Source organism: Ctenopharyngodon idella, chromosome 19 (genome assembly GCF_019924925.1).
Source record: "Ctenopharyngodon idella isolate HZGC_01 chromosome 19, HZGC01, whole genome shotgun sequence".
NCBI classification, from domain to species: Eukaryota; Metazoa; Chordata; class Actinopteri; order Cypriniformes; family Xenocyprididae; genus Ctenopharyngodon; species Ctenopharyngodon idella.
In genome coordinates, this window is record NC_067238.1 from 31672092 (window position 1) to 31697918 (window position 25827).

At 35.1% G+C, this 25827-nt stretch overlaps 2 protein-coding genes across 2 annotated transcripts in view; one reads left to right on the top strand and one right to left on the bottom strand.

Moving 5' to 3' along the window:
* The window catches only part of med30 (mediator complex subunit 30), a 32508-nt gene extending 24268 nt beyond the window's left edge, over positions 1-8240 (top strand). The window contains exon 5 of the mRNA XM_051873141.1: positions 7332-8240. Coding sequence (XP_051729101.1) covers positions 7332-7427 — 96 coding nt within the window. The 3' untranslated portion in view covers positions 7428-8240. The remainder of the gene's footprint in view (positions 1-7331) is intronic.
* A 1130-nt stretch (positions 8241-9370) lies between these two features.
* ext1b (exostosin glycosyltransferase 1b) overlaps positions 9371-25827 on the bottom strand; it is a 91766-nt gene continuing 75309 nt past the window's right edge. Inside the window, exons 7-11 of the mRNA XM_051873133.1 lie at positions 23112-23207; positions 19537-19626; positions 16937-17097; positions 14204-14375; positions 9371-12636 (exon numbers count right to left, since the gene is read on the bottom strand). Coding sequence (XP_051729093.1) covers positions 12451-12636; positions 14204-14375; positions 16937-17097; positions 19537-19626; positions 23112-23207 — 705 coding nt within the window. The 3' untranslated portion in view covers positions 9371-12450. The remainder of the gene's footprint in view (positions 12637-14203; positions 14376-16936; positions 17098-19536; positions 19627-23111; positions 23208-25827) is intronic.

Sequence of the window (25827 nt, forward strand, 5' to 3'; positions counted from 1 at the left end):
ATTATTTTTTATTTTGTTTTTTTATTATTTTATTTTATTTTATTATTTTTATTTTACCAATTTATTTATTTTTTTATTTTTAATATTTTTTTATTTTTATTATTTTGTTGAATTTTTTTTTATTTTTTTTATTAATTTATTTTTACTATTCTATTTAATTTTTCCATTATATAATTTTATTTAATTTAATTTAATTTTTTATTATTTATTTTATTTCAGCGGGGCCCCAGTACTAACAGTCAGTCCTGACTCACTTTCATGACATGACCAAAGAGAAGGAAAATTAGATTTTATTCAGCAAAGATGCAATAAATTGATCAAAAGTGACTGTAAAGACATGGTTTCCACTGAAATATGAAGCAGCACAACTGTTTCAACATTGATAATAATCATAAATGTTTCTTGAGCAGCAAATCATCATATTAGAATGATTTCTGAAGGATCATGTGACACTGAAGACTGGAGTAATGATGCTGAAAATTCAGATTTGATCACAGGAATAAATGACACTTTACTATATATTCACATAGAAAACAGAAATTTTACATTGTAAAAATATTTTACATTTTTACTGTTTTTACTGTATTTTTAATCTAATAAATGCAGCCTTGGTGAGACTTTTTTCAAAAACATAAAAAACACACTTTTAAATGGTAGTGTATTTTTATTAGAATAAGTTATAAATGACTTTATAAATGACTATTTTTATGTATAACTTCTGAGTCTCTGGAATCCCAGTCAAGTTAAGCTCTACAGAAAAAGTAAAAATCTAGTTGTATTTTTAGCCTTTGCCATCTTTTCTGCTCGAATCTTCGACACGTCTGCAGGAGTTTTGTTGAAGGGCAGTTGTGCAGATTTCTGTCACTCATCATTTACTGCATTCCTGCCATCAGCAGTCTTCTCATGTAACACACAGAGAGGCCATCTGGCTTCAGCTTTGATCAAAATAAACAGCTGATGAAGCTGCTTCAGTTTTTGGATGTTCAGCAGCAGCATTAATGCCAAAACACACTGTCCACATCATTTACTCTACGAGAGAGTCGACATGGGAGAGAGAGTGCTAATTCATTGAGAAGACCCTGTTCAGGGAAATACACCTACCTTCTTTCTTTCTTTCTTTTTATTTTTTATCATTTCATGTTATTTTATTTTTATTATTTTATTTCATTATTTTATCTTATTTTATTTTTATTATTTATTTTATTTTATTAATTTATTTTTAATATTTTTTTATTATTTTCTTTTATTTTTGTAATTATTTATTTTATTTTTTCTTTCATTTTATGTTTTTTTTTAATAATTTTATTTTTTCATTATTTTTTATCTCATTTTATTTTAATTATTTTGTTTTTATTTTTTATTATTTTATTACTTTTTATTTTTTTTAATTATTTTGTTATTTTCTTTCTTTCATTTTATTTTGTCATGTTATTTTATTATTTTTATTTTATTTTTTATTATTTTATCAATTTATTTTTTAATATTTTGTTTCATTATTTCATCTTATTTTATTATTTATTTTATTTTTATTATTTTAAGTTATTTCTTATCTTTATTTAGTTTTATTTAATATTTACATTATTTTACTTTATTTTTATTAATTTATTTTTAAATAATTTTTGTTTTATTATTGTATTTTTATTTTGTTTTTTTTATTTTTTAATTATTTATTTTCTTTCTTTCTTTTTCTTTTTTATAATTTCATGTTATTTTATTTTATTGTTTATTTATTATTTTATTTCATTTTTGTATTAATTTTTTAATTATTTAATTATTCTATCAATTTATTTTTTATTATTTTTATTTTTTCATTATTTCATCTTATTTTATTTTATTTGTATTATTTTATTTTATTGAGTCTTGAAATAAGTAAGCAGATCTCCATGGTTGTGTTCGAGATGTTGTGACGTCACCTGGATCAGAATAAAAACCCTGAAACGAGGCGAGAGACGAGGCGGATCAGCCATGCGGAATCCAAAGTCACAGCTTTTATAACGAAGACCTGCATTTGGTTTTATTCCACTAAAATGTGTTTCTCAACTTTCTGCCCTGTGATCAGTGTCTGCAGTAATCATGCATGAACTGGTGTTTAAGCCGCAGCTCTCGATAGCTCTCTTGTGTCAGATCTCGTTTTAATCTGTTCACACCTCAGAGACTCATTTGTGCTTCTCACAGTTTTGGGTGCTGTTGAAAAAAACATTAACTTTTCTTTGCAAAATGGTTCACTGTCTCCAGCACATCATTCAGCTGTCACTCAGAGTGTAAAACATAGCACATTTGAACGAATCTGAATTTTAATAAGTCGGCGTTTGATCAAAAACTCTTCCCTCTGCGCACATTATCGAGAGCGGCTGCTTTGATCTCGCCGAGAGTCGATGAGGTGCGAGAATCAGATGCCATGTTTGAGCTTATATGAAAGAGGAAGTGCAGTTTTTCTCTTCTGATTGTCTTCTGCAGAAGTTTGTGTTTAAAGAATCCAAAATTCAAATAGTGTGAAATAGTTGGGCTATTGTCCATGATGTTAAAGGGATCGTTCACTCGCCCTCATGTCCTTCCAAACCTCTATGACTTTCTTTTTGTCTGTGAAACACAATTTTTTATTTATTTTTTTTGGCCACAAAATGAAAATCAATGGAATCCAATGTGGGTTTTTAGATGCCCTTTGACTTTCAATTTATGGACAAAAATGGTAATTAAATCAGTGTTATTTTAGTATCATTAAGATACTATTATAGTTCTCATTAATATTTTGAATTATTATTTTTTTTCATATTTTCCATCATTTTCGTTAAAATTTTAGTAATTTTGTCATCCATTTTTGTCATTTTTATATATATATTTTTTAAAATGTCTATATATATTTTGTATTCATTTTTATTTCATTTTTAGATTTTTTATTTTAGTACATCAAGTTAAACTAAATGAAAATTAGAAATGTTATTTGTATTTTATTTTATTGTTCATTATTTTATTATTTTATTTTATTTTTATTCTTTTATTTTTTAATAATGTAATTTAATTATTATTATTATTTTATTAATTTATTTTGTATTTTATTGTATTTTTTTAAAAGACAGGTTGAGATTTATATTTTCCATTTTCATTTTAATTTTAGTTAACATTTTAGTAATTTTTTTGGCCATTTTTATCATTTTTATAAGTTTTTGTTTTCTAAAATACAGTGTCTATATATTTTGTATTTTTTTTTTTTAGTTTTAGTTTTTTTTTATTTTAGTACATCAAGTTAAACTAAATGAAAATTAGAAATGTTATTTTTATTTTATTGTTTATTATTTTATTTATTTTTTTATTTTTTAATAATTTAAATTTTATTATTTTATTTTATTTTTTTGTATTTTATTGTATTTTCTTTGAAAGACAAAGGTTGAGATTTCTATTTTCTATTTTTATTTTAATTTTAGTTAACATTTTAATAATTTGGTTGTCCATTTTTGTCATTTTTTATAAGTTTTTGTCTTTTTAAATATGTCTATATATTTTGTATTCGTTTTTTCAGTTTGGTTTTTTATTTTAGCACATCAAGTTAAACTAAATGAAAATTGGAAATGTTATTTTTATTTTTTATTTTATTAATTTATTTTATTTTTTATTATTTTATTTTTTAATAATTCAATTTTTTTTTTTTTTTTAAATATGTCTATTAATTTGTATTAATTTTTATTTCAGTTTTAGTTGTTTTATTTTAGTACATCAAGTTAAACTAAATGAAAATTAGAAATGTTGCCTTGGCAACTATAGCTGAAATAAAATAAGTTTAAAAAAATATATATATATTTTATATTATTTCAGTTACCATTTATTTTTTTTCAAGCTTTATTTCAACTATAATAACCCTGGAGTAAATAATATAATAATAAGTATTAGAATAAAAAATATTTTTGTGTGAACTGTCCCTTTAATAGTCAGAATACTAAACAAGTACATACTAAAGTTTACACTCTTAGAAGAAAAGAAGGCGCTTCATATATAGAACTTTTTAGGGGGTTCCATTTTATGTATTTGTTTCACTTTAATTGATTTTGTTTTAATTCTAATGAAATGTTATGAATGTAACAGCTTGTAAACATACTTTCAGTAAAAGTAAACATACTGAGTGAGTAGAATCACATCAACATCACGTTTATGAAGTAGCCCACGAAGGCTTTTAGTGCTCGACAAGAAGAAGCAAGCAAATGTCCTGAGAGCTTTTTGCTAACTTCTGAAACGCTGGAAGCCAGTGGGATCATGAGAGCCCTTCATCACAGCGAACATCTGTACCGAGACTCACGATCAAGTGAGACTTTACCTCTCTGTGAGAGACGGGTGTCCTCTGAGCTCGCCTCAGGACTCTGTTTCAGTGCTTCACAACCAGTGCCTGTCAGCGTTCCTGCGGTGATCATGATCCAGGTTGACCCTGCTAGGAAGAGAAGAAGCGATCAATGTAGTGCTCTGGCCTGAACCAGCTGGGACCAGTTCACTTGTACTGAGTCTTTATTGTGTCTTAATGGTGCTAGACAAGAGTTCAGCTCACCAGGGTCATCTTCTGCCAGGCCTGTTCCTCGAGCTCGGCTTTTTAAGTTGCGTCTGTAAGTTTATAATTTTTAAAGCACCGTCGCCATTGTGTGTTGCTGTGAGCAATTTTCCTGCTATACATCATATGAGCTACTCATTTTGAAGTCTATAATAATAAGTCTCTGGTGTCCCCAGAATGTGTCTGTGAAGTTTCAGCTCAAAATCCCCCACAGATCATTTATTATAGCTTGTCAAATTTGCCCCTATTTGGGTGTGAGCAAAAACACGCCGTTTTTGTGTGTGTCCCTTTAAATGCAAATGAGCTGCTGCTCCCGGCCCCCTTTCCAGAAGAGGGCGGAGCTTTAACAGCTCGCGCTTCAGTTGCTCAACAACAACAAAGCTGGAGAATCTCACGCAGACAAAATGACGACGGTGTTCAGCCTTACATTGTTCAAACCGGAGTCGACACTGATGGAGAGACTCAGGAAGAAGTTACAACTTTTAGACGTTTCTGAATGGTTAGTGGATAAATTTATGTAGTTGCTGTGGAGTTGATTCAACTCATCGACTAGCATGTGCCGTCATGTTAATCTTTTTAATTGAATTGACCCTCGTTTTGTGGTGTAAAATGAACAACACTGCACTACAACAACTCTTTCTCTTCTCTAAAGCAGCCCAACATGGCCTCAACCCGTTTGTTGCATGTTCTCGGGGGCGGGGTTTATGTAAATGTTGGGGTTTGTGATGTCACTAACCCGGGATGAAGCTCGTTGTACTCCCTACCAGCCGTTTAAACAGTGATTTCTGTAAAAGAAAATATCTCCCTTTGCATTGAACTTTGAGCGTCGTAACTCCACAGATGTTGTTTATGCTCAAACAGCAACATTACACACTAACTAAAGTTACAAAAGTAAAATCATAATCAACAATCCCTTTAAATACGTGTATCACTAGCTATAGCTCAATTTTAAACCTGTATGGCGCAGATCAGCACACTGCTTTGTTTGTGGCAAGGATTCAGGAAACCATGCTTGAAGAATTCCTCAGCGGTTTTCACCATGTTAACTGAATACAATCACACCGACTGCGTGAACCTCTGATTTCAGCCGCTGCTCTATTGGATTGAGATCAGGGGACCGTGTTGCCACTGGAACAAGCTGAAGTCACAAGCTATTCCCACAATAGAACAAGGTGGAGATGATGAATGCTTTGTGACATGATGCATTGTCCCAGTGGAAGTGGGCTATTCATTTCAAATGGGTAGACTGTGGCTATATAGGGATACAGATGGTCAGCAATGCTCATACACTACTACAGCATCTAAACGGAGCACTGTTAAGGGGCCTAAAGTGTGCCAAGTAAACAGTTCCGGCACTATTACACTATCAGCAGCTTATATGGGATGGTTGAAGCGCATTATTATAACACCATGAAGCTTCGGAAATGCACAGCACTGTTATAAAGAGAGTCAGTTTGAATGACATTTTCCTCTGGCCACTTTCTTTAACAAGGTGTTTTTGGCTAGAGAACCTTTCGCTGTTTCTCCTGTACAACACCAGCGATCATGCAACAGTCAAAGTCTCTGGTATCACATTTATTCCTCTTTCAGTTTGGTCGAAAAACAGCTAAACATCTTGACTTGCTTTATCCACCATATGTTAAACGTGATTTGTAACTTCGGGTTATTTTGCCTGTACAAAAACAGTGTGTTATGCTGCTTTATATTTGTTATCATGGTATTTTATCTTATTATCGTAATCATAATAGTTTTACTGCACTGTTATTCTTCTAATTATTCACGTCGAATGAACCGGAAGTCTCGCACATTCAAAGAAAATCGCTTACTTCCACGTTGCAAAATAAGGTGTAATTGTAGTCGTGTGTTTGTGTTAAACAAATGAACCTGAAAAGCTGCATGCTTAATAACAAGCTCATAATTTAAAACCTCATTTGAATATAAACCAGCTAAATATATTTAGGCTACTTAAGGTGACGTTATTTAACTAGCCTAGCCTACTATTTACACGAAGTAAAGTGTTTCTTGCCCGGCTTTTCAGTGACGATATCCAGCGACACGGCAAAATAAATCAAATATTACGTTATGTGATAACATAAAAAGCACAACGTAACACAAAACATGTATTTCTGCTGCGTCATCATCGCGTGCCGCTATAAAAGCACAACGCAAGCAGTTTAGTCTGATTCACGAGCAAATGAATCGGTTCTTTCAATGAATCATTTAAAACACGCAGGTTTAAATCAGTGTGACGAATCCTTTACTGAATGAACTCACGGAATCATCTGAATCATAATGTCGTTTTTAAATCAAGCAAGACAATCCCACGATCCTAAGTAACATTATTTAATGCCATTTATTACAAAACTGTTCTGAGGATGCACTACAGATATTCAGATTAGCCGCTCTTCAGTAATTCTTTAGAAAAAACAAAAACTGGGTACGATCAAAATAACCCAATATGCCGCCATGTTATTCTGTTATCACATCTCTATCTCAGGTAAAAATATAGTTTCTGTTGCTGCTGCTCGTTTAGTAGCTACTTAGCGATGCAAACTTTGCAGTGATTGTGAGTGATCTGCTCGATACATTACTGACTTTACAACATGACATAAAATGAATTAATGCTGCGTTTTGTCATGCTACACAGCTATGGAAAAAACAAAAACAAACGCGACGCCATTTTGAAAATAGCTGTGTCGTTACGCTACTGAAGAATGGAAAGTCACTAACGTTCTGCTCACCAGTGCTTCATATTAACTGCTCAACAACTGAAAAATGTTTATTTTCTTTTTTATCACAGAAACTCAAACAGAAGAATCAACAGCTGAAGATGATTATGGACCAGCTCAGAAACCTCATCTGGGAGATAAACTCCATGCTGGCTGTCAGGAGCTGAAACACACACAAACACAAACACAAAGGTCCTCCTGGGAAGTTTGTATTTACAAGTTGGGAAGTCGCGTTTACGAGGTCAGGTGCGTTCAAGTCACTTTCATCAGAGCAAGATGGCGGCGCCTTTTCTCTTAATTAAAACCACAGCAAGGTTTTTAAACTACTTCCGGAAAATGAAGAAAAAAGAATGTGTGTTTTGTGTTTTAAATTTATGAAGCCACTCTAAACTTTGTTACATATTATATTGTTATATTACAATGCAAGCAATTATTTTGTTGTAAAAAAGCCTTTAAGTTTTGTGGTATTCCGCCATGTTTCTCAACTCTTTCTCAAGATGGGAGCTTAAAGAAAATCCCAAGCTTCCCACTCATATTTACGACTTTGTGGTGGTGTATATGTGCGTTCAACTCGTAAATACGATCTTTCCGACATGGCTTGAACTGAGTTCGCTGTTTTCAGCAGGAAGATGGATGCAGAAAAGAGCAGCGAGGCACAAAATTGAGAGAAGGTAGGAAGCGAAAAGAGGAGTGAGCTGGAGAAATTCTGCTACATTCATAACACACGGTTGAAATACCATTCGGTTCAGCTGTCTTGGATTCAATTTTCAGCCTGATGAACATTAGGAGGTCTGAGCAGTCTGCTCATTCACTCAGATATGCTTTAAAATGAACCTTTTATGCAAGTATAGTCCTCGTGTTTTGCATGAGCGATAGCTCCTATTTACTTTTAAACTGTATATTTCTCAATTATTACTTACAGAGAATATTGTGTGAAACAGCCTGTTAGTGTGGTGTTAATATATCTACATAAAAACCAACGCACGTGTCGACTGCCTCATTTTTTTGTAGGAATCTGTCCCATACCAATGCAAAAGTACAGAAATAAATGGAAAAATGCACAGCCGTCTACAGTAACTGCACAATCAGTAGCATTTATGGTTTAATATGCACAGTAAACCTGAAATTGTTACCTTAAATAGCTATTTCTAAATTAACCCTCTGGTCCTCTTTGGTCAAAAATGACTGAAAAAAAAATTGTTTTGAAATTTTAATATTTTTTCCTTCATTCAGCAAAGAAGAGGTTACACTCTAAAACATTGTGTACAAAACACACACGCAGAAACACAACACACTATTATACACACAAATAAACTGGTGTGGCTGTAACAATATGGTAAAATTGAGTCAAAAGACTCAAATAAGAGGTTGAAATCAGATCAGATCCAGATTAATTAATCTGTGGTAAAACAGACCTGATCATTTTTATTGAATTTTGATGTGTAACAAAATGTCCTCTATGTTCAGGTTTGACTGTAGTAAAATTGATGCAAAAACTGACGCTTCAAATCAACATTTCAAACCAAAAACATCTAAACCTTGACAAAACGTAGTCTTAGACATTCTCAAAGTATAAATCCAAATCCACAACTTAATAAAAAGTATGTCTAAAATCCATTAGAGAATTTATAAGCCACAAGCATCTAGCGGTTACACTACATGGCATTACATAAGTTTTTCTTTTTTTTACTACCACCAGATGGCACTAATCTACCTTCAAAAAATTGGATTTTAAATGCCTTGTCTCTATTTTAACATGGAATACTGCTTTAATTGAAAAATTATTTAAAAATATATTAGAAAAAATTTGTATAAATATTGCATAGTATCATAAAATACCCTCAAAATGTAAAATTATAATAAAAAAATATTATTGAACAAAATTATTACATTGGTTTTCCTGAAAAGAAAAAAAAAAGTTACATTTCAAGGCTTCAGTCACTTTGACCATGATGAAGTTAAACGAAGAGAGGGTTAATGTACTTAGGCTGGTTCAGTGATATTAACAGAACAATATGACTTGAGGGGAAAAAAAATAAGTTAACTCGTTTTATTTATCTGTAACCTCTTTAATCGAAAAAACAAAACAAAAAACACACAAGCCACATCATTATAGCATCAAATATGACTTTATTCATTTTCTTATAAATCATCCATACAAAATTGGCATTTTGCATTTTCTTTATTACCTCTATAAAAAGTCATCTGTTAATTACTGGGATGACAGGTCAGGACAGGAGGGAGCAAAACAAACAGATCTGAACAAAAATAACCCAAAAACAAACCAGTATTTACTCATAAATAGTCTAAAGTGGTCATGCAAGTCTGGTTAACAGCCTAACGTGAGCAATACAGTCGGATGCTGTGAAACCTTATTAGTGTCGGCAGATGACGCAACATTATTCGGGTGTCACAAACTCAATTCACTCGAATCAAAAGGCACAATCACGGAGAGATCAGTGATGTTTTTGAGCATATTGCTTATTGCTAATCACAGAACATAATGTAAGTATGCAGATGAAGTAAGTTAAAATTAGTATGCAGATTTACTAGTTTGCCTCGAGACTAAATGAGAATGATGAACAAGTACAGAAACCATGACAAATTACTTCGCTTAAGCAATGAGTTTAAATTCGCCAAGATTCTTTGGTGATCTTGCAAGTGTGTGTTTGTAGCAGCAGCATTCAACCGGCCGATTTCAAATGAATGGCTTTGTCACGTTAAGCTGGGTAATTAAAATAACATTGGCATCAATGCAAACACCTATCAGAGTGTCGTTCGTACACGACAAGGGCCTCGGGCAGATCTGGACGATGTTGGGCGTATCACAAGCCCTGATGACAGTGTTGGCAAGGGCATAGAGACAGGGTGGGATGTACATAATAATCAAAACAGACATTTGAGGCACACAGCTGCCCCCTGAAACGATCTCAGACGGTATATATAATCAGCTGTATGTACAGTGATAAGTCACGCTTTTGAAGCGTCTAATGATTTGTGAGGCCAGACGTGGACAATGACAATCATATAAAAATTTAAATTGGTTTGCTGAACTTAAAACTCAACCAGATGTGGGCCGTTTGTGTTAAAACAAAAAGTCAAAACTAATTACAAATGCAACCGTTAAGAGGACAATTATAGTAGAAGCTTTCAGGGACTTGAAATTAATTCACATACTTGTATAACAAGATTCAAGCAAGCACCCAAACGTAAATGTCAAGATGGACGAAACACTTTAAAATTTCATTCAGGCCATAATTAGGATTTTCACTTGGTTCTGATAATGTCAGTTCATCTGCAGATTGACAAAAGCTTATTAAAATACAATGCACAACAACTGAAGTCTGCAGAACGGGTTCCTAAACAACATTCAGTGTCAGATATGTGTTTAAATGTCAGCGTGGGCTGACCGCGACGTAGTGTACGATATGAAATCTGATGCATAATGTGAAGGGAAAGTGAAAAGGAAAATAAAAAGGCTTTGGCTCACAGCTGGCACATTTTAAGTCCAGTCACCTTCACAAAAGGCCACTAAAGCACGGCACTCCTTCAAGTCATCAGACATTCAAGTACCTGTGAGCGGAGGCTGACGACGCGCTCCGCTCTCTGGAAAACACAGAGAAACAACACTGGTCTCGAGAGCCGGAAATCAACCAGAAAGGATGTACATTTTGATGTAGAGGAAGCCTGTCGCTTTTGCAGGGGACATAAATTAGCCGGGTGTCCATTTGTGGCTGAGTGAGTTTTATATGCGAAGGAGTTGCGTTTAAAATAGGAGGGAGGAATGAGGCAGTGCCATTGAACTTTGACGGACAGCTCATTTTTCACAGGGACAGGGAAGATAAAGGAGGTGAGAGACATCTCTCTTAAACTACGGCCGTAAGTCCTTACGATGCAACCTGTCTACCAAAGTTTTCTCGTCTAAATAGACGGCGTCCATGCTCATTTTTCCAAGTCTGGCTGTGAGGATTTGGGGAATTCTAATTAAATTTTTTTTAAGGTGGATTTGCATGAATTAATTAGGTAGGGAGGGTTTGATAAGCCACTTAAGGCAACTCATTAGTCTTGGCACCATTTTTTAAAAATAAAAGCAATAAAATACTGCAGGGTGTTTAAACGCTGGCTATGCCACTAATAAGAGGGAACGCCGTTACAAATGCAATTTATTTTGCACACTTCTGCGTTTGTGAACTTTTCAACCTACACAGAATCAATTCCACTGAATCTAAATGATCATTAGGAAGTCTTTTGAAAATAATAAAAAGCCCCTACACTGCAAAAAAAGTCATGCTTTTCATTTAAAACGTCTAAACGCTCTTAAATCAAGATGCATTTACTTGAGAAGCAACATAAGATATTAAGTCAAGAAAATCATGAAAATGAAAGTTTGTGCTTAAAATGAGAAGAAAAAAAAATGTCAGAAAAATAATCTTGTTTTTCCTTTGAATTAAGTTTATTTTTCTGACTCCAATGACAGATATTCTTGTTTTAAGCACAAACTCTTGATTTTCTTGACTTAATATCTTGAGTTTGTGCTTAAAACAAGAACAAATATCTGTCAGTGGAGTCAGAAAAATAAACTTCATTCAAAGAGAAAACAAGATTTTTTTTCTGACTTTTTTTTTTCTCATTTTAAAGCACAAACTCACTTCATTTTTTGACTTAATATCTTGTTGCTTCTCAAGTAAATGCATCTTGATTTAAACATTTCTTTTTAGACATTTGTACTGGAAAAACATTTTTTTGCAATGCAATACCTCAAAAACTTGGAAATAAAACCATACGAGCTCACTCGCACACAAAACCCGGCTCATTTTCTCCGAGACCTCGGAAAGAACAGATTCGGAGAACATGAATATGGCGGGAAGATGGATGTATCCAGATGTGGCGTGGTGAAGAAGTGCTAACACAAATGATGCGTCCCTCCTGTCGTCCAACAACTCTCTCGTGTGCTGGGAAAGATCAGTTCATCTGTTGTGTTACCAACCCTGAAACAAAACTAAATCTTCCGAAGAGTTAAAAGCGTGTCACGTGTGTCTGAAGGTCCACAGAGGCCGTCACGTCCTTGTGTCCTTTGCTCGTGTGCTGAAGGGAAAACTGAGCCATGGGCTCGTCCGCTATGGTCCTCCTGTGCTCCGGAGAGTCTCTCGCGGCCCCCTGTTGAATGTCCGACAGGGGGCGCCAGTCTGGTCAGAGCCGCTCGATCTCCCTGTATTTCTTGCGGAGGATGGAGACCTGGTCCTTGAACAGTACAGGGTCCAGTCTCATTTGGGAGTGGACCAGAGGCATGCCGCCAAACCAGCTGGCGAACTTGTTCATGCAGGTCTGACGCTGGGCAAAGTGGTCCGGGTCGGCCCAGCGTGAGGCTCGAGATGACTAAGAGGAAAAGATGCACAACATTAGACGCTTTTTCAGTGGTTTACTGACTAAACTAGGTTTGTCTTTAAATAAAAACATGACAATATTGCTGCAACAGGCAGTAACACACACTGCAGATTATGGTGCTGTTGTAATTGGGGGAAGAGATTTGAGCACTTACACTTTAGAATATAAAAGCAATATTTTTTAAAATAAGTTTATAATTATTGCGCTCTAATCCGTCTCTTCGAGCTCGCCGGCAGTAGTTAATTAAAGCCTGCGAAGTTAAACAGACTTGGATAAAACATTTTTTTTTTTTTTTTCAAAGTGCATAAGTAATGATTTTATTGCTTGTTTCTGCTCCTTTTTGCCCGTGTTTTGATCTGGAGATTCTGTACTCTTTCAGAAGATGCGTAATAGCGCCCCCTACCGTATAATAGTGAAAATAAGGAAAGACAGAAAATTCCGTCAATGGTGGGGAAAGAGTTAAAGGATTAGTTCACTTCAGAATTAAAATTTCCTGAATTTACTCACCCCCGTGTCATCCAAGATGTTCATGTCTTTCTTTCTTCAGTTGGAAAGAAATGAAGGTTTTTGAGGAAAACATTCCAGGATTTTTCTCCATATAGTGGACTTCACTGGGGTTCAACGGGTTGAAGGTCCAAATGTCAGTTTCAGTGCAGCTTCTACACGATCCCAGATGAGGAATAAGAGTCATATCTAGAGAAACAATCGGCCATTTTCTAAAAAAAATAAACATTATATACTTTTTAAACCACAAATGCTCGTCTTGCACTGTTCTGTGATGCTCCACGCATTGGAAAGGTCACGCCGGAAGTACCGCGATAGGGCGAAAAACTCAAAATCTTCTGACATCGTTGTTTTACCTTTTTTTGTAAAGGCTGTTTGACTTAGTCTTTGTACGTTCGCTTTGTAAACACTGGATCGGTACTTCTGCCTACATCACACGTGACCTTTCCAACATGATTATGTAATGCGTGGCGCATCACAGAGCAGTGCAAGACGAGCATTTGTGGTTAAAAAGTATATCATTTTTATTAGAAAATGTCCGATGGTTTCTCTAGATAAGACTCTTATTCCTCGTCTGGGATCATGTAGAGCTCTTTGAAGCTGCACTGAAACTGACATTTGGACCTTCAACCCGTTGAACCCCAGTGAAGTCCACTATATGGAGAAAAATCCTGGAATGTTTTCCTCAAAAACCTTCATTTCTTTTCGACTGAAGAAAGAAAGACATGAACATCTTGGATGACATGGGGGTGAGTAAATTATCAGGAAATTTTCATTCTGAAGTGAACTAATCCTTCAATATAAAGCATGGCTCATGTTTAAGACAACTTTGATCGTGCACTTATTCATTAGCAGCTCACTCTGTGTCTTTATTTTTCAGATGTGTTCGCAAAATCAGAGCATATCTATATAAACGAAATTGTCTATTCTAGAGGGGAAACTGTTTGCGCATGTTCGTTCGATACACATGCATACTGAACTGTACCAAAATATTTTAGTATGAATATGTGTACCGTTACACCCCTATCATCTACGGTGCAGTTTTCCCACTCACCTGACCCATCATGGTCTCCTTGTACTGCTTCTTCTGTGTGACCTTGATGGGCGGCAGCTTGGTGACGGCAGACACTAGGAAGTTCATGAGGATATCCTCACAGTTGGCCAGCTGGTCCACCATGCTCTTCAGGCTGTTTGGCAGGAAGTGGGTGTACAGGAAGTGGTAATATCTGGAGAAGAGGACACGGACATTGTCAAGGACAGTCCAAAACAAACAAATCATAAATTCAAAAGCTCAATAGGACAATGAGCACAATTTGTTGGGTTGATAAAAGATACTGATTTTTCATTTAGCTGAAAAAAATCCCAATATCAGTCTTTAAATCAATGGCTTGTTTTCCAGTTGTCTCCTAATGCCTGCTGTAATATAAAAGTGTCCTTGCAGCAAGTTTCTAGCTTACTGTGGGAACTGAAAATCATGTTTTTCTGACTCAATTAATGAACAATGTGATCTAAAGCCAATGTCACTTAAACTAAATGAAAATTAGAAATGTTGCCTTGGCAATAAAATCTAAGTTTAAGATTTAAAATGATTAAATCTTTAAAATTATTAGCTGGAAATAAATAAATAACTAAAATAATAGCTAATTAATTGCTAAGTAACAAAATATAAAGGCTAATTCAAAAAATTAATAAAACTAAACTAAAAACAGGAATTTTGCACATTATGCATGTTAAATTAAATACAATAAATTAACAAAAAAATAATTATATTGATAAGAAAATAATACATATTTCATATATATTTTTTATGATATTTTAAGGAAGTTCCTTTAGTTTTCATGTCTCATGTCTGTGGTGTTATTATGATGGAAATTAATCCTCCTTTTTTAACTATTTCCTGTTTGTAAAGATCATGAGTGCATTGTGAGACATTATTAATGTCCATATATTTTGCACTTAAAAAAAAAATTTAGTCTGTTTAATGTAGAGTTTGATAAATATAATCATAAATATTTCCAAAATGTCCGCTTGTCTACCGATTACAATATTAGTCTTCATTTTAGAGAACTGTGAAGATTTATCTGTGGTGTTACAGTCTTTCATTTCAGCCAGCATTTCATTAAATTATTCAAGCTTTTACTGGATCCATCAAACTTTTTCATTATTTTGTCAAATTTCTACCTCTTGTTTGCCTCTCCAATAAAATAATGAACTAGTTACTCAACCAAATCAGAAATGAACTGAAACCTTGTAATTCAAATTGAGAAATTGGTGCCCGTATACAGCCGTAACACTGATACCATGGTAAACAGTATTTAGGCCAATGACGTGACGGGTCATTTTTCTGTCCAAAGGCCTTAATAATAATAAAAAAACAAAGATATGACATTTAAAGTATGTAAGGTAGTACAACTAGATCTCTTTTATTGAATCCAAAAGGTTTTAATTATAGTTTGCTACTTATAAAGGTATTTTAAAGATTCTGAAGTGTCAAAAGGTCATTCGGTTTAACCGTCCAAAGGCCAACACAGCCATTTCATTTGAGATTAAAATATCTTAAAATGAAATAAATGTATTTTTTATAACATCATATATCAACATAGTGCAAAATGGTATTAAAATTATGTGTAGAAGTCGTTGCTTTGAGAAAATGTCTGGAAAAATGAATTTCATTGATGTCATTTGGAGTAACCAATATAAAGGGACCATTTTGGATCAAGTCATGCGGTCAGTATCATGTGACAGGATGTGACATCATTCAGACACCTGCAAAGGACCACATGGTCGTGAAGCAAAGTAACTAACTCTCTCTTAACTATTTGAAAAATTCATGTTTTCACTTGTTCATACGCATGTCCCGAAACATCAGGTCATTCGGTACAACCGATATAAAACATGGAAAATGTTGTAATATTTTAAAAACTTGTACTAAATATAAAATGTTTAACTGTCCTTTTGCTAGATATCAGCCTGTTAGCATTGTTTTAAAATATCGTCATTCGGAGTAACCAAAATTGTCATTCGGTAAAACCGAAATTTTGGTTAAACTTTTTTGGTGACAAATTTTGTCGATCTTGTAAAAAATGACAAAAGCAGTGTTAATTGATTATAAAAACCACATAATCTCATTGTTAACACTTAACACTTCAAAATTAATTATATCTCCATTATGTTTTTTTTCCACTTTTAAAAACATTATTCATCAATGACTTATTTATAGTGATGTAGAAACTGTAAAAACAAAACTACACTACCATTCAAAAGTTTGGGGTCAGTAAGATTATTTAATGTTTTGAAAGAGTCTCTTCTGCTCACCAAGGCTGTGTTTATTTGATCAAAAATACAGTAAAAATAGTGAAATATTACTACAATTTAAAATCACCATTTTCTATGTGAATATATAGTAAAGTATAATTTATTCCTGTGATCAAAGCTGAATTTTCAGCATCATTACTCCAGTCTTCAGTGTCACATGATCCTTCAGAAATCATTCTGATATGATGATTTGCTGCTCAAGAAACATTTGAAAAAAAAAAAAATCAATATTTTTGTGGAAACGGTGATACTTTTCTGATGAATAGAAAGTTGAAAAGAACAGCATTTCTCAGGTTTAACTAACTTTTGATGAGTTTAATTCATCTTTGTGGAATAAAAGTCTAAATAAAAAAAGCTTACTGACCTCAAACTCTTGTTCATCTTCAGGCAGCAGAAATACAGCCGTGCCAATAAAGTATATTTTTTAAGTCTTATAAGCTGAAGTTTCTGCCCTATTTTTATCTCAGTGTACCTGTGGTAAATGGCAGCTCCGGTGAGAACCATGGAATAGTCATTGGTCCATTTAGAGGTGTAACCCCAGCGCTCCTTATTATTGTCCCAGAAGTGACTGCGGGCAGGATATCCCACAATTCTCTCCGGGAAACTCTGCCACACCGTGAAGGCAAAGTCCACCTGCAAGGCAACGATGAGCTCGAGTTAGAAACCACTCGCCAAACCGGCTCTACAAAGAGTTAAAAGAACGAATAAAGAGTTTTCTCATGACAAAAGCCAGACACGCTTTCAGCGCTGCTGGCTGAGAAGATGCCCTCCTTTTTCTAAGATCAAAGCATTTAAACAAATAATTACTGAAACACATCAATAGTGTCAGCGGCTGGATCTGAACTGAACCACACGCAAACAGACTAACTATACACACCGAACCCCACCGGCAGAACATCCGCCTCACATGTACGTCTCCAGATACATAAATAGGGTTATTTGGGAGGGGGAGATCAAGAAAGAAAGAGTAATTGGAGTTTTCCTGCAGTGTGGTCAAGATAACACATGATTAAAGATATCCATTTCAGGAAGAAAAGAGGAAGGCGCAGGAGGGAAGACAGGTTTAGGCGGTTGTGTGAACGCTGACTCTGCTGCCTCTGATAAGAGACGGCCATTTCTCACCGCTAACGCAGAGGACAGAAAGAAGCCGAGAGGAGGAGGAATGGAGGGCTGAAGATGCCATGCTGAGCTGATTATGGGTGGCGGAAGCACAGTGGTTGCAATATCTGCACTGCCAGCTGAAAGGTTGGGGGTTTAATCTGAGAACGGCTAAAGAGGAGAGCGATCACACTCCTGCTCAAACGATAAGGCGACTTTAAGGCGCTACGGAGTTATGGATCCGACATCTACCCTATTGTGAGCTGCAGTGGATGCTCCTTTTAATCTGGGGCCAGAAAAAGGCACTCTTGTCCCCTAAAGCACACTTCTGATGATAGTCGGGGAGTTTTTGCACCAAAAACAGCCGGATCATTTTCCATCTTTCTGGTCACTTCATTAAACAAGCTGTTCTGGCTACTGTACTGATAAAACTTTTATATGTAAATGACCTCTGATATGATTGGCTAAACTATACGCATATTAACTGATGTGTGAGATTAATAATTGTAAACATATACCTAACACATACAATATATATATGCATTACACTCTTACACGCTCACACTCATAGTCACACACACACACACACACACACACACACACACACACACACCCACATGCACTCACACTTGCTCATAATCACACGCACACACACTCGCACACACACACAAACTCACATTCATGTACACACTCATATGCACACACTCACGCACACTCACACTTGCACATACTTACACACTCATACACACACACTCACACTCATTCACACACACACACTCATGTACACACTCATACGCACACACTCACGCACTCGCACATACTTACACACTCATACACATACACACACTCACATGCGCACACACTCACACTCATTCACACACGCGCACACACTCACACTCATTCACACACACACACACACACACGCACTCATACACACACTCTCACACACCCATGTGTACACACTCTCGTACACACTCTCGTACACACTCTCGTACACACTCTCCTACACACTCTCCTACACACTCTCCTACACACTCTCCTACACACTCTCCTACACACTCTCCTACACACTCTCCTACACACTCTCGCATAGTCAGACTTGCACATACACACTCACGCACACACACTCGCACACACACTCATGTACACACAGACTCACACAGTCAGACTTGCACATACACACTCATACACACACACACACGCACACACACACTCACTCACTCACTCACTCACTCACACACTCACACACTCACTCACACACTCACACACTCACTCACACACTCACTCACACACTCACACACTCACTCACACACTCACACACTCACACACTCACACACTCACACACTCACTCACACACTCACTCACTCACTCACACACTCACACACTCACACACTCACTCACACACTCACTCACACACTCACTCACACACTCACACACTCACTCACACACTCACACACTCACACACACACTCACTCACACACTCACTCACTCACTCACTCACACACTCACACACTCACTCACTCACACACTCACACACTCACACACTCACTCACACACTCACTCACACACTCACTCACACACTCACTCACACACTCACTCACACACTCACTCACACACTCACTCACACACTCACACACTCACTCACACACTCACTATTCATGAATTCATGCATCACTAAATCACACACAGTAACTTTGTCAGCCCTAGCATAAAACATCTCGGACCTCTTGATGACACCAAAAAACAAAAACAAAAAAAGAAAGATGACATTCACGTCCGTGAATAGAAACAGAAAATGAAAAAAGAAACTTTCGATCTGCAGAAATAAATAGCAGGGAAACAGTGTGAGGACTCGGAGGAAGTGACACAGACTAACAGAGTCACAGACGTATGAGAGAGAGAGGGAGAGGGAGAGAGAGAGGGAGAGAGAGAGAGAGGGAGAGAGAGAGAGAGGGAGAGAGAGAGAGACTGTACCTCAGTGGTCGACAACACCGTGTCCTCATCCAGACTCAACACTGCATCACTGATGATACTGTCATACGGCTGAAACCGGCTGCTCATGACCTGCAGAGAGAAGCGAAACATATTCAGTCAGATCCAACTATATCTTTATCGTTCTTGGTGAAAACAGGCACTTAGAGAGAAAAAAAAGCATCTCTTTTCTGTTTGGAATAAAGTCCAAATATTTGGTTATTGTGTATGTGCGGTTGGTCACTAATAAAATGCTGAAATTTACAAAATGAGACTTACAATAATCGCACAACAACAGGCCACCCACACACAGAGCTTCAGAGCTTCATCAACAAACGCACATGCAAACACTTTAATTCAACTTGGGTCAAAACACATACAGAACGTCAAAACAGTGTCAGGGGGTCATAAATGCACCGAAAGAGGACTGTGTCTAACTGGAAATAACACACACACACACACACACACACACACACACTTCCTGTTGTAAATCCCCCTCAGTCACACACACAGCCTTCCATCAGACACACTGCCGCAGGGATCGCTCCAGACGCAATCTGCACTTCTAGAAAGTCACAGTCACAATATGAAGGTGAAAGATGAGGAACGCGCAGGTGAGTGAAGTCAGGATTAAATCTAACATGAGAAATCTCACATCTCTCTCTCTCAAATCCACAGACGCCACAGTGCTGTACCACAGAATAAAATCTGAACATTGAGAGTCATACTGAACAGTGTTTACAGTCACTATGAAATCAAAATGAACAATTCTTACTGCAGTTTATTATAAATTATTTATCCATGCACATCATTGTTTTAAATTCATGTTCCTCATAATCTTGATTCAGAATATCTTCCCCTCCCTCTTGCGTCAGCATCTCTTCTCTTCTCTGATGATGAGGGCGGGGCAACCTGTCACTCACATGAGATCCACCAATAGAAAAATCACAACCATCCAATCAATTCCTCACAGACAAAATCAAGCCCCGCCCTACATTTGTTCTTGTTTGAGAAGCGTCTCACTCAATATACGTCACAATAGAAAAGACTAGCGCAGCTCCCCTTTCATGCTGACTTTAAAGGGTTAGTTCACCCAAAAATGAAAATTTTGACATTAGTTACTCACCTTTATGTTGTTCCACACCCGTAAGACCTTCATTCATCTTCAGAACACAAATAACGACTTTATTCAACAATCTCTGTTATTATCCTTACGCAGGTGACGCACAGTGAAGACTTCCGTGTTTACGTCCGAATGCCGGCTCAGTATTGGCCGAAACTGATCACATGATCAGCACGACGCAGGAGCCGGCCAATAATGAGTCGCCATTGTGACGTAGAACCTGGAAGCGCTGGACGTAAACAACATATGAGAATGACGCAGAAGAGATTGTTGAATAAAGTCGTTATTTTTGTTTTGTTTTTGCGCACAAAAAGTATTCTCGTCTCTTCATAACATTAAGGTTGAACCACTGCAGTCACATGACCGTTTTAACGATGTCTTTAGTACCTTTCTGGACCTTGAAAGTGTTGATTATATTGCTGTCTATGGATGAGTCATATACCTCTCAGATTTCATCAAAAATATCTTAATGTGTGTTCTGAAGATCTTACGGGTCTAACGAAGGTCTTACGGGTGTGGAACGACATGAGGGGGAGGAATTAATGACAGAATTTTCTTTTTTGGGTGAACTAACCCTTTAAAGCAAACCTGTTTGGAAACGATCATTTGACGCCACAAATATAGTTGTGCAAAAATTTAGAATGCACCAAAATTTCAACAACAGAAAATATTCAGATGAAACAGCAAAAAAAATAAAAATAAATAAATAAAAATAAAATAAAAATTTTCGGCCAAAATAGTTTTGAAGGCCTAAAAATCATTAACCAAAATGATGATGATGATGATGATAATGATGACGCGTTTTGATTGTCAGCATATATTTTGTGTATAACACCTGAGAACATCAGGATTCAATTACCTAAATTTAATTACTATAATTTTTGGTTTTGCCAATTTTTTTTTTTTTTTTTTAATATATATATATATATATATATATATATATATATATATATATATATATATATATATATATATATATATATATAGGGCTGTCAAGCAATTAAAAATTTTAATCTAATTAATTACATGATAATTAATTGCAAATTAATCGCACATCAAATTTGGCTAAGAAACTACTCCCAAAAGATAATTTAAAGTATAGCATCAAATAGACATTACAAAAATTAGCTTCAGCAAGAAGCTGTTTTTTTTTTTATTACTATGGAAATATGAAATTTTTTAAATGAAATTATACTCTTAAGTAAGAAACTAAAACTGCCAGTAGGTGGCGGTAAATGTCTTAATGATTAAGACATTGAATCATTCATTCATTTGATTCGTTGGTTCACCCGACTGATTCAAAACACGGATTCAGAAATAAAACACCTCTGCGTGTGGCTCGGAGAGGAACAGTTCTGCTTTGTCTTTATATTTTCGTTGGCAAAATTGAACAAAACAGACAATATTGTGTCTAAAATAACAATATTAACTTCTTATTTATTGAACTGTTGTATAATATCAGTATCACATTTACACTCGTGCCATTCTGGACAGAAAAACAGAACCCCTGTGATCTTGCGCTTGTTACTCATGTGATATTGCTTAACTTATGATGTAAATATGAGATAAAAACTCAAACGGGCATTTTTTGCCCCATAAATTGAATTTTAGGGACATTCTGACTGCATTCTATAGGCTTCATCACGCAGTGAGAAGTTGCCCTGCATCATATTCATCATCAATCAACTGTATGAAATGTCAGCTGACCTATGTAGGCCTGGGGGCGAGACAAGTGCGTTAAATGTGCTAATAATTTTAAATACAACTTTTCACAACACACCAAAATCTCAAAATCTCAAAATAAGTCCCGCCCTATATTATTTCCCTCTGACTGTTGCACTTCACACAGAAACTAAACTAATTCTCAATATGTAGTTGATGTGGTTTTATGCAGTCTTTAATGAAAGCCAGAGCAGCTCAGTCGTACCGCAGGAAGTGAGAGTCTGAATGGCACAGTATTCTCTGCAGGACCTCATATACTGTACGAACGGGAGTGTTTAATAAGGAAAATGCCCAAAGCTACACTTATGTGGCGTGGGACCAGGCTGTCAATCATGGCTTAAAAGAGCTGTCTCCTCGTCAGCTAGTCTGGGTGGGAACACACACACACACACACGCACGCACACACGCACACACGCACACACACACACACACACACACACACACACACACACACACACACACACACACACACACACACACACTCTGTAACTCTGTAAACAAGACAGCCACAAGCCGTACAAACCACAGGCTGACTGGCACTACTTCACTGCTCTTTTCCCTCACCAGAGGAAAACTAATCCCTCTCCACTCCAAACACTGGGAAACAACACTCACAGTCCCTCTCTGTTCCACACACACACACACACACACACACACACAGAACTATTATATTAAAAAAAAATAAGGACATAGGCATATTTAAGTAGCATAAGATGAAAAACCTTAAAATCACCTTGTTCTCTCCTTCGATGACGATGATGGGCACTGAGGTGGCCGGCCATCGATGCTTGGCAGGTAAAGGCTTGTCACAGTTCCACAATACAATAATCTGAGATAAAACAGAAAGAAAGAGACATCAGCAACACAAAGATTTCCAAAAGTTATGCATTTCTATTACTGAGGTCGAACATCACCTTAACTCAATCTGATCCAGTCCCCAGCTTATACGTTTCTTCCCACAGAAATTAAATACAAATTATAATATTACATGTCATACATATTCACACGTCATTAAAAGAGCATGTGACAGTGAGTGCGTGAAATTCAAACGCATTTATGTGTATCTGGTGTTTGCATTATCCTGGGATGTCGTGGATCTGACAGCGTTACAGGGATGCTGTGTCGGTTTCAATTTACAGCTTGTAATAGCCGTGAGGATTTTATATTCATTTTGTTTTGTCACTTTCAAGTGTGTTTGAGTGATTACACCTCCAGCTGAAGTGACTGCTCTGGTTTTACGTTAACACTCATAAATGTTTCATGTGGAGGGTTTTAGAGGGGCTCTTCCTCTCAGTGATTTAGAAGTCAGTTGGTTCACAGAGCCGGGTTAAATAACTCATTAAGAGCGCTCGAGTGGTTGGACTCAACCCAACACTTTCAGGGGTTTCAGGGACTTTTCAAATCAAGAGTTAGCGTGTGTTTACGTGCACAACAGAACGCTGATAGACTATCAAAAATCATCTCGTTCTACAAACCCAACCAGAAAAATTAATGCATATAAATGAGAATTTAAAATGCTGAAATGATCAGGTTTGACATCAAAACATGAATACATGCGCAAACTGAATAAGCTGATGGAAAAGCAATGAGAGGCGTGAAAGAGAAAGCTTGCTGATTGTTTATGAAGTTTCCCCCACTAAAAAAAATAAAAAAAATAATTCTATTTAAATTGAAATAAATGATTAAAATTTATTGAAAGTCAATATTTACATTAAATAAAATTACATTTCAAATCAAGAGTGTTTACATGTACAACAAAACTGATAGACTATCAGCTTGTTCTGAAAACCCACAGGAAAAATAAATGCATATAAATGAGAATTTTATATCAGCGACATTCTCTGGTTTTGATATTAAAAAATGAGGTGCATAAACTTTCCCTAAAAATAAAAAATATTTAAATTGTAATAACTTCTTAAAATTTATTGAAATTAATATAACATTTATTAGTTTTAAATTAAAATGTTTTTATTACTTTATATATAAAATTATATTATTATTATTATTATATATTTATCTTTTTTTTTTTTCCTGTGGCACTTTTTGTTGTTAATGAGTGCAACTTTTCCCAATAATAATAAATATTTAAACTGAAATAAATTATTAAAATTTCTTTTCTTTTTTTTATTTTATTATTCTAAATATAAAATTATATTATATTATATTATATATGAATCTTATTTTATTTTTTATTAATGAATGCAATTATCCCCAATAAAAAAATATATATATTTAAATTATTAAAATGTATTAAAATTAATATAACATTTATTATATTTAAATCAATATTTTATTATTATTTTAATTAATATTTTATTACTTTATACATAAAATTATATTATAACAATATTACAAATTGTATAATATATATATATATATATATATATATATATATATATATATATATATATATATATATATATAATATTATTATATATAATTTTATTAAATTTTTTCTGTGGCACTTTTTGTTGTTAACAAGTGCAATTTTCCCCAATAATAAAAAAAGTAAATTGAAATAAATTATTCAAATGTATTGAAATTAATATAGCATTTATTTTATTTAAATTGAAATTAAAATTTGTATTACTTTATATATAAAATTATATATTATATTATAAACTGAATTATATTATATTATATTATATTATATTATATTATATTATATTACATTATATATGATTCTTTTTTTTTTTTTTTGTGGCACTTATTAAGGAGTGCTTTGGGAATGATTCAGGCTCAATTGCTACTTTATGAACACCATTTTAACACACGCAAGAGCTGCTCAAAGTGAAAAAGTACTGTATTAATGCACTCGTTTTAAAATCCAGTTTTAATGCGCTGGTGATATAAACATCCATCGAGCCTTTTACTTAAGCACATCTTTCATTTCATTAACTCCCAATCGCAGATTCACTCAGCTCTCAAAGCACAGAACATAATAAACGAAAGCTCGACTGTCTAATGATATTACATGCAGGAGGATCAGGAGGCCTCTTCAAACTCTAAGCATTCCATAATCTATAATAAGATCAGAGACATAATTAAACTACTTAAACTCTTAGAAACAAAACAAAGCCTGAGGTTTGGATTTTTTGATAAGGCAGACAGCGTTCATGGACGAGATATGACCAGCAATGGTCATGGATGTTTAATATTGTTGACAGATTCTGAGTGAAGCCTCGGGTGGATTTAAAGTATCAATCAATTGTAAAGTGCGGTCAACTAGTTGTCCAACAGATTTATTTACTAAGATCCATAGAAACGATAGCTTAGAGATAATTTAGTATTTATATAATGCCCAAAATCCTACAAACATAACCAACAAAATACCCCACAGATCATTTATTATAGCTTGTCAAATTTGCCCCTATTTGGGTGTGAGCAAAAACACGCCGTTTTTGTGTGTGTCCCTTTAAATGCAAATGAGCTGTTGCTCCCGGCCCCCT